Source organism: Natator depressus, chromosome 7, assembly GCF_965152275.1.
Source record: "Natator depressus isolate rNatDep1 chromosome 7, rNatDep2.hap1, whole genome shotgun sequence".
Classification (NCBI taxonomy): domain Eukaryota; kingdom Metazoa; phylum Chordata; order Testudines; family Cheloniidae; genus Natator; species Natator depressus.
This window is the reverse complement of record NC_134240.1, coordinates 56,979,546-56,988,083: the sequence shown is the minus strand read 5'-3', so window position 1 is coordinate 56,988,083 and position 8,538 is coordinate 56,979,546. Positions and strand designations below refer to the sequence as shown.

The 8,538-nt window shown below is 48.7% G+C and overlaps 1 protein-coding gene across 1 annotated transcript; it reads right to left on the bottom strand.

Annotated features, from left to right (window-relative positions):
- Positions 1–350: 350 nt before the first annotated feature.
- On the bottom strand, positions 351–6,153 carry LOC141991568 (beta-microseminoprotein-like). Its single transcript, XM_074959897.1, has 3 exons — positions 6,048–6,153; positions 4,971–5,073; positions 351–587 (listed from the first exon to the last, which is right to left on the bottom strand). Exons 1-3 carry the CDS (start codon positions 6,151–6,153, stop codon positions 458–460), a joined length of 339 nt encoding a protein of 112 aa, XP_074815998.1. The 3' UTR covers positions 351–457.
- Between the last annotated feature and the right edge of the window lie 2,385 nt (positions 6,154–8,538).

Below are 8,538 nucleotides of genomic sequence, written 5' to 3'. Positions count from 1 at the left end.
AGATACTTAACATGGGGGAAATAGATTCAATATGGGTAATAACCCAGCCATTCCCAGTCTATATATAACTATAGATAGAACAGAGATGGATACAGAGGCCAGTGAGGTTTGAGACCTATTGTGTTTGATGGCTCATGTTTTATCCTTGCTCTGGCTCCCCAGAGCCAGTGTGCCCTTCCTTGCTGGGATGAAACGATCTCCTATTCCCTCATGCACTGGAAGGAGGGGTGGACCACTAGCAATAGACTCCTCTACAAAGGAGGCGGTGAGGAAGCAAGTTCACACATCAGAAGCAAAATTCTGTCATCCAGGACTGATCCCATCATATATCAGAATTATTATGGCTTAAGAGCTATGCATTGCTTTGTTACAATATGATTCTCAAGGGTTGACTATGCCTTAAAATTATAAGGCATATTTTGTCATAATAAATATGCCTCAGAAAAGGGACTTGTGGCTAAATCACCCAGCTCTTAACTTCACAGCTCTTGAGAGGGTTGACTTTCCTCCTCACTTGGTAGCTGCAGGATTCCACGTCAAAAACAGACTCGCAGTTCTCTTGGTCGTAGCCAACGGGGGTGAGAGCTCTGCCATGGGGAAAGAGAACAAACAGCAGGGTGAGAGCAGCAGAGCACCTGGATCATCCGTCTCCCCCCCAAAGGCTGGGAGAAAAGCCCCCAGGCTGCTGTGCTGTCTGTAGTTACTCTGGCAGCAGGAGAGATTCTAAGAGCTGCTGCTGGGCCTTGAGATTTCACCTATTCTTTCTCCATCCTTCCTCTCTCTTCCCCTCCCCCCCCCCAATAAATTCCTTTCACCCTCTTGATTAGTTGTGTACCCCTATGATGTGGTGGTTTTACATCTGAAACTAAAACTCCTCTACCTTTTTGGAGTAGGGTCACTGTAAGCTTTTGCAGTTTCTCTTTGTTCTGCCCTTATCTTCTGCCCCACTCTCTTTCTCTGCATTTCAGGTGACTATCAACTTCAGCACTGGTGCAGTTATGGGGTGTGTGTGTGTGTGTGTATAACCTACAGTGTTTGAGGGGAAAACATTAACTGGAGTCAGAGCAATTAGTGCCGCAGGTTGGGGCCATGCCCAATTTAGGATCTATCCCTGCTGAAAGGAATAGGGTGACTGCTAAGGGAAGCTCTTTAAGGCAGAAGAAGGGAGGCAAGAGGCCCAGAGGGAGAGTAGGCTGTGGGATGCTCCCTCAAGAAGGGGGCTCTGGCAAAAGGGCTTGCAGAGCCCCTGGGGAAGGACAGGAGAGGAAGGATCTCCTTTTTGTCCAGGGTTGGGCACTCTGGAGGCAGCCTGGGAACAGGCAGACAAGGAGTTGGGCCTCCCCCAGGAAAGTGCTGGAAGAGCAGGAAAGTGCTACAGAGCCCAGGATGGGGTGAAGAGTCAGCAGAGGAGTGAACCCAAGAAGGGGCTGGGGAAAAGGGGCCTACAGTCAGGCAGAACAGAAAGTGATCCAGGGAGGCAGCAGACTTTAGCTATTTGCAATGGAATCATAGAAGTGTAGGACTGGATGGGACCTCGAGAGGTCATCTAGTCCAGTCCCCGGAACTCAAGGCAGGACTAAGTATTATCTAAATGATTCCTGATGGGTGTTTCTGTCTGACCTGTTCTTAAAAACTTCCACTGATGGAAAGTTCACAACCTCCCTAGGCAATTTGTTCCAGTGCTTAACCACCCTGACAGCAAGTTTTTCTTAACTTCCAACCTAAACCTCCCTTGCTATGATTTAAGCCTATTGCTTGTCCTAACCTCAGAGGGTGACCATTTTCACCCCCCTCCTTTTATGAACTTAAACTGTTATGCCTCTATCCCTCCGTCTTCTCCAGATTACATACCCAATTTTTTCAGTCTTCCCCTTCTAGACCTTTAATCACTTTTGTTGCTCTTCCCTGGACTTTCTCCAATTTGTCCACATCTTTCCTGAAATGTGGAGCCTAGAACTGGACATACTACTCCAGCTGAGGCCTGATTAGTGTGGAGTAGAGTGGAAGAATTGCTTCCTGTGTCTCATTTACAACACTCCTGCTAATACATCCCAGAATTGTTTTGGTTTTTTGGTTTGTTTTTGCAAGTGTTACTGACTCATATTTAGCTTGTGATCCACTTTGACCCCCAGATCCTTTTCCGCAGTACTCCTTCCTAGACTGTCATTTCCCATTCTATATATATGCGACTGACTGCTCCTACCTCCGTGGAGTACTTTGCATTTGTCCTTATTGAATTTCATCCTATTTACTTCAGACCATTTCTCCAGTTTGTCCAGATCATTTTGAATTTTAATCCTATCCTCCAAAATCCTTGCAACCCCTCCCAGCTTGGTATCCTCCTCATACTTTACAAGTGTACTCTCTATGCCATTATCGGGGCTGGAACCCACAGTGGAGGCAGGGCCTGGGTTCCCCTACAGGCCACTCAGGATGGTGGTGTGAAAGTATCCTAATATAAGTGGATTAGGGACCAACATGCTCTGAAGGCCTTGTGGATTGTTTGGTTTTTTGGGAAGGAGAAGGAGGCCCTGTTACCTCCAGAAGTGGTGGAACGGAGCATGACCTGGCTAGAGGGTTGAGTCACAAGAAGAAGCACACCATTGAAGTGCTGGAATGGCCATCCACAAGGGGAGCCAGAAGAGGGGAGCTGATGAGTCATGATTCTATTGGGGGCTAGAAAAGCTGCATTCTTAGAGTGGAAGCACTGGTGGGAAAGAGGGCCTAACACAGTAAGGGTATGTCTACATGGCAAAGAAATACCTGTGTTGCTGAGTCTGAGCCAAGGTCAGTTGACTCAGGCTTGTGGGGCTTGGGCTGCAGAGCTAAAAATAGCAGTGTAGATGTTCCCACTCAGGGTGGAGACTGGGCTCTGAAATCCTGCCTCATTGTCAACTTGAGCGTAGATCCTGGACCAGACTCAACAGACTACTCTTTGGCTCATGGAGTTTCTGTAACTATGCACTGGAGCGGCCTGGCTTTCTCTCCATGCTGTGACTGGGGGACAACATCACAGGAGAGGGCCCCAACTTGACAGTTAGAGGGCCATTTGCAACATCTCCCCTCCCATGATGTAGAGGCTATCCTCTGGTTTCAGATCCTGGACGTTGACCCTGCATATGAGAAGCAGGGGACTATAGATGGAAATCATGGCTCTGAGTTGAGATGGGGGATCTCTCAGTTTTAACCATCCTTCCTCAGCCAGCCAGGCCCGTGCAGGATGAAGAGCCTAGGGCTTGAGAATGTAGCTGAAACCCCTTGCAGGTAGTTAATCCCTCATGGGGAATGATTAAGTCTAGGCAAACTCTGGGATGGCATTTATTATCAGGGCGATAGGCCATGTGATTATGTATGAACACCACCTTGTGCAAAGAAGCCTGGTCTTACCTAGGGCCTCTTAGAGCTATGGTAATACAAATGCCAAACAACAATGGTTCAGGTCTTGCTGTTCTGACCAGATTGTGATTCTCGAAGGTGTGGGGGACAGCCAGAATCATGCAGGACTCTGAGCATATTTCAATCTGCTGGCCCCTCATGACTTCTTTTTTGAAGTGTCTTTCCATGTTCTTCACTAGAGATGGATCTGAGCCATAAAAGCTGGATCTGGACCCAGTTCTGGGTTTTGAACCCCCGATGTTTATGGCTGTTCTGATCCTGGATTTTGGCTCAGCCTCTTATGAAGAAAGAAGCCAGTTGTGAAATTCTGATCTGGAGTTTGCTTCTGAGCCTGAGCTACTCCTGCAAAAGTTCAGGGTTGGTTCAGCCTCATTTCTACTCTGTGAGGGCAGAGAGGAAGGACAGTCCAGGGGCTAGGGCTAGGATTGGGAAGGGCTAGCCTCTGTGACTTAGTCTGTCTGTGCCACCATTCCCCATCTGTAAAATGGGGATAATAGTATTTTTCTACCTCACCAGGAGTGGAAGGTAGCTGAAGATATATACTAAAGATTGTGAGGTGTTCAGATACTACGGTAATAGGACCAGATAAATACAGTATGTTAAGCAGTAGAGCTGTATTTGGGGGGGGGCAGGGTTCTGGGGTGTGTATGTAACCCCTTCGGGTGTAGAGAGCATGGCCCCTTTAAATCTTTTTCCTACTGGGGAGGGTGAGCAGTGGGAGAAAGGAGGGAAAATTGCAGGTGTGGCTCTGGAGCCCAGGGAAAGAAGGACTTCAGCCGGGAAGCCCTGGACAAAGTGAAGGAGAGAGAGAACCTGCCTGAAGCCTGGGAAGGACAGGGCGGCCGATCGGGGACACCCCAGGACAGGAGCCACGAGGAGCACTGTGCCAGGGAGGAATTGCCTGAGGACAGGCCAGAGCTGGACCCAGTATCACTGCTGCCCAGAGCTGCATGGGACTGTGAGTGCTGGGGCTTGTGACTCTGCTTTGGGAATAAGGAGGGAGGCTGCTAGTTAGTTAAGTGGGGAGGTTGCCGCACTTTGTGGCTTTGCAGAGAGCGGCAGAAGAGGGCACCGGAGGGGCTTGTTGGGGAAAGTTCACTGTCGCCAAAGACTACCAGGAGCACCCAAGACTCGCCATTGAACTGGAACTCTGTTCAGGACTCCTGAACTCTCTGTGCAGACACATTGCTCGGTGTCTGCCCTGTCAGACTATGCTATCACTGGGTCTATGGGGCCTTGGTTTGGATGCAACCCTGTTCTACTGCTCCCCCTACATTTCCCCTTGTTGTTTTTCTCCTCTCATCCCTCTGTAAATAAATAGCTCCCTTTGTTATATCCATTGCACTTTTCGTGTGTGTGTGTGTGTGTGTGTGTGTGTTCACTGTAGGGGGATTTGGAACAGGTGCCCCTGGGGTGGAAGGAATTTTTCCTGCTGCATTCCTGCATGCACCGTCTCTTGGCCAGAGCTGCCTGCAGAGCAGACTCCATCTTGGCCACAAGGGCACTAAAGTTACACTTACATGAAGAGTATTTGTCCAAACCAAATTACTGGGTTATTTTTTTTTTTCACTCACATGTTGCAACAGGACACTGCTTCTTGGGTGCAAAAACAGCTTAAGCAATCCTTGGTGTACCAGTAGACACCAAAATCATGCATCTCTCCATCCCTAAAGCAACCTGGATAGATGAAACATAATACAACTTGTGAAAATACAGAATTAAAAATGTATATTAATGTGCATATCCCTTGAGCTTGAATTTTGTGCCAAAATCTGCATGCAGACTGGTGCATAAATAAGAATAACCTACCTGGAAATTTCACCCTCGGTCCTAGCCCCAACTACCTTCTTCAAAGGGCTCCCACTGCAGGTGTTGCACACCTGACCATTTAGCAGCAAATAAGTTTACTAAAGTGTGACATGACATGGCATACCTATGATCCAATGTATATCGTGGTAAACCTACTAGTCCAATTTTCCCCCCCTACTGGCACAGACATTTGTTAATTGCCTAATGGAATCCTCAGCTTGCATAGTGGCTCCTACACCAGCCCCTTTGGGGCCACCAGTTTCCCTGTGTTTACGGATCCCTTGGTTGCCAGAACAGCAGTTATAGGCAGCCTACACAAATTGGGGCAGCCTTCAGGCATAGCCCAAGACAAGTTGACCCTATGGCAGAGGTGGCTAATAGCTCACCTTTGCCCCTATCCAGCCTGAGCAGTGCCAGGAGCTCTATGGATGGACCTGAAGATTTTGTTTCTAAGGTTGTTTTCTGTCTCTAGGAAAATGCAACACAGGGGATTGACTCCAGGTAATCTGGAGACCATTACTGCCAGTGAACCAAAGCTAGGATCCTGAACCAGACCCCCCTGAGAGTCTGACTCCCCTGAGAGCCTTCATTAAACTGGAGTGTGGGGGGGAGAGGAACCTTTCTGAATGCTTGTTCTGTTGCTCCCCTTTTTTTTTCCCCTGCCAGGTTGAATTTATTACCCTACCCTCATTCCATCCCATTGTTTCATGCCCCTCCTTCTCTCCCCACCTACAGTGAATGGACAGTGTCTAAAATGGACAAAACCAGCCTGGCCTTGTATTCTATTGTAAGTGCCTTCTACAATGCTGAACATGGAATAGTTGAGGGTTTGCAGTTCCTACCTTTTTTGTTGGATACTTGCTTGTCTGGGATGGGTTCATAAAAACACTGGGCACTGGATAAAGTCATTGCAATGACAAAGGTAAGAAGGAAGCTCAAGAAGTGCATCTGTATAAGAGAGAGAAGCAGCAGCATCATAATAATTAGGCAGAAGCTAACAATGATAATTAGTAGTAGAGTTGAGCAACTTGCAATGAATAATTTGTCCGCTTAACATAACCTCTTTCTGCCAGCAATGTATCCATGACCAGATCTCAATTTCCTCAAATGTACTTGTTATGAAACTATCCAACAATGGGTTTGGTGATTTATCTCTAGGAGCTCGCTGAATTTATTCTCTGTTTGATCTGCATTGGCTAGTCAAGACTGGCTAGATAAGTTACTTGATCTTGTTTCTGGTCCCTGAGCCAGAAAGTATAGCAGAGGAGCAGGTTGCTGTACACAACTGCATTGGATTTCACTAATCACTGGCATAGTGAATCCCTCCAATCCCACTGTGCTGGGTAAAACTGATCAGCCAAAATGACAAACTCTTTAATTAAAGGATCACACCCACTGAACTCAAAGAAGAACTATGGGTGTGTTTTTTTTTTGTTTTGTTTTTTTTAAAGACATTTAACATGGTTTCTTAGAGAGTTCATTGTGGGGAAAACAAAACAGTGATGTGATATGCTGAAACCCACTGTTCCTGAGTCCTTGTGACTCCATATAGGGAAAAGGAGCTCCCAACTCTTTCCAGTGACCATCTCTAGTGAGACAAAGCTGAAGACATCTTGGGCAGTCACAGGAGCAAGACAGTAGGTTGTAAGACTGCCACTAAAATCCCATTGCTCAGAGCCAGTGTCAGCAGAGATCTTCCTCTCACTGATAGTTACCCCCTCCTACAGCTGCTACACACATGGTACAAATTCAAGGTGAATTACAATCCATTTTCTATCTAACCGGCATCCTACCTGTAACTTGTCAGATTTGGCTTCAGACTAATCACAGAGGCACATAACGCATTCAGTGGCTCTGCACTGACCAATCAGTAGCCTGAGAACTAAGAAGCTGACACAGGATCTCAACTGCACTCAGATGAGCATGTGCCTTCTACATGTGCGCACTAGTGCAAGGCATAGGCATCAACTCCATGGGTGCTCTGCACCCACCAGCAACCAAGCTCACCACCACCTCGCCTTCTCCTCTGCCTCCTTCCAGAGCACCGCATCTCCACTCCGCCCTCCCTCCTAGTGCTTGTCGCCACCAAACAGCTGTAGCAAGCGCTGGGAGGGAGGGGGGAGGAGCAGGAATGTGGTGTGCTCAGGGGAGGGGGTGGGGATTTGGGGAAGGAGTCGAATGGGGTGGAGTTGGGGAAGGGGGGGTGGGAGGGGGTGGAGTTGGGGCAAGGACTTTAGGGAAAGGGTTGGAATCGGGGCGGGGCAGGGGGCAGAGGGGGGTTGAGCACCAAAAGAAGTTGGCACCTATGGTGCAAGGTGTCCCAGTCTGACCAGGCCCTTTTCCTACAGCTCAGTGGAGGAAGGGTGTGTGTGATGGCATAGGCCAACCCCACGCTGGGCCAGTGGAACTCATTGCCAGGGGATGTTGTGAAGGGTAAAACTCTAAGGGGGATCAAAAAAGAACTAGATAAGTTCATGAAGGATAGGTCCATCAAAAGCTATTAGCGAAGGTGGTCAGGGATGCAACCCCATGCTTTGCATGTCCTTCGCCTCTGACTGCCAGATACTGGGAATAGATGAATGCACCTGGCATTGGCCACTCCTGGCAGACAGGTTATTGGGTTAGCTGGACCATTGGTCAGACCCAGTATGGCTGTTCTTATGTTCAGAAGGGGTTAATGAGTGCCTGAGAACACAATCCTCCCTGTTACACCTGGTGTCTGGACGAAGGAGTTAAAAGGGATTAACTGGCTCAGGTCAGGGGCTGACTAGGAAGGAGAGCAGATGGCTGGCTGTCCCATGGTGCCAAGACAGAGCAAAGTAGGAAGCGGTCCAGAGATGCAGCAAGAGGCAGCGGAGCCAGGCCTCGACGGCCTGTGAAACGGTCCCTGGATAGGAACACAGAGGAGAGGGAAGGCCTGGGTTCACCTATGGGTCCACCAAGGAAGGTGAAGCAGATCCCCTTGGCAAGGGGCATGGACTTTTGAAACCCCTTATAGCAGGGGTAAGGACTAGTGAGTTGATGGAGGACCCAGCCTGAGGCAGACAGACTATTGTTTGTTGGGCTATTGGTTTACCCTGGGAGGGGTGGGACGCTACATGTGACCTGGCCAGAAGGCTGAGCCGCAAGAAGAGGTGGGTGACTGCAGGGCTGGAATGGCTGTCAGCGTGGATGCAAAAGGAGGAGCACCCACTCTGGTGTGCTCAGCCACAAGGGGGCGTGCCAGGTGGTGAGTCACACTCATATGGGGGCAGCACAAGCACTGGGAATATAGGTGTATGGCTTTAAAATCCAGTTTGTGTGATTCTGACCTTCCCTTTCCCTGAACGTTCC

Excerpts from the sequence above, each read along its gene's own strand:
- LOC141991568 (XM_074959897.1), bottom strand. The coding sequence starts at position 6,153 with ATGCACTTCTTGAGCTTCCTTCTTACCTTTGTCATTGCAATGACTTTA. Across the intron at positions 5,074-6,047 it reads GCAAGTATCCAACAAAAAAG|GTTGCTTTAGGGATGGAGAG; the intron begins GTAGGAACTGCA and ends TCATCTATCCAG. Across the intron at positions 588-4,970 it reads GCAGTGTCCTGTTGCAACAT|AGCTCTCACCCCCGTTGGCT; the intron begins GTGAGTGAAAAA and ends TCCCCATGGCAG.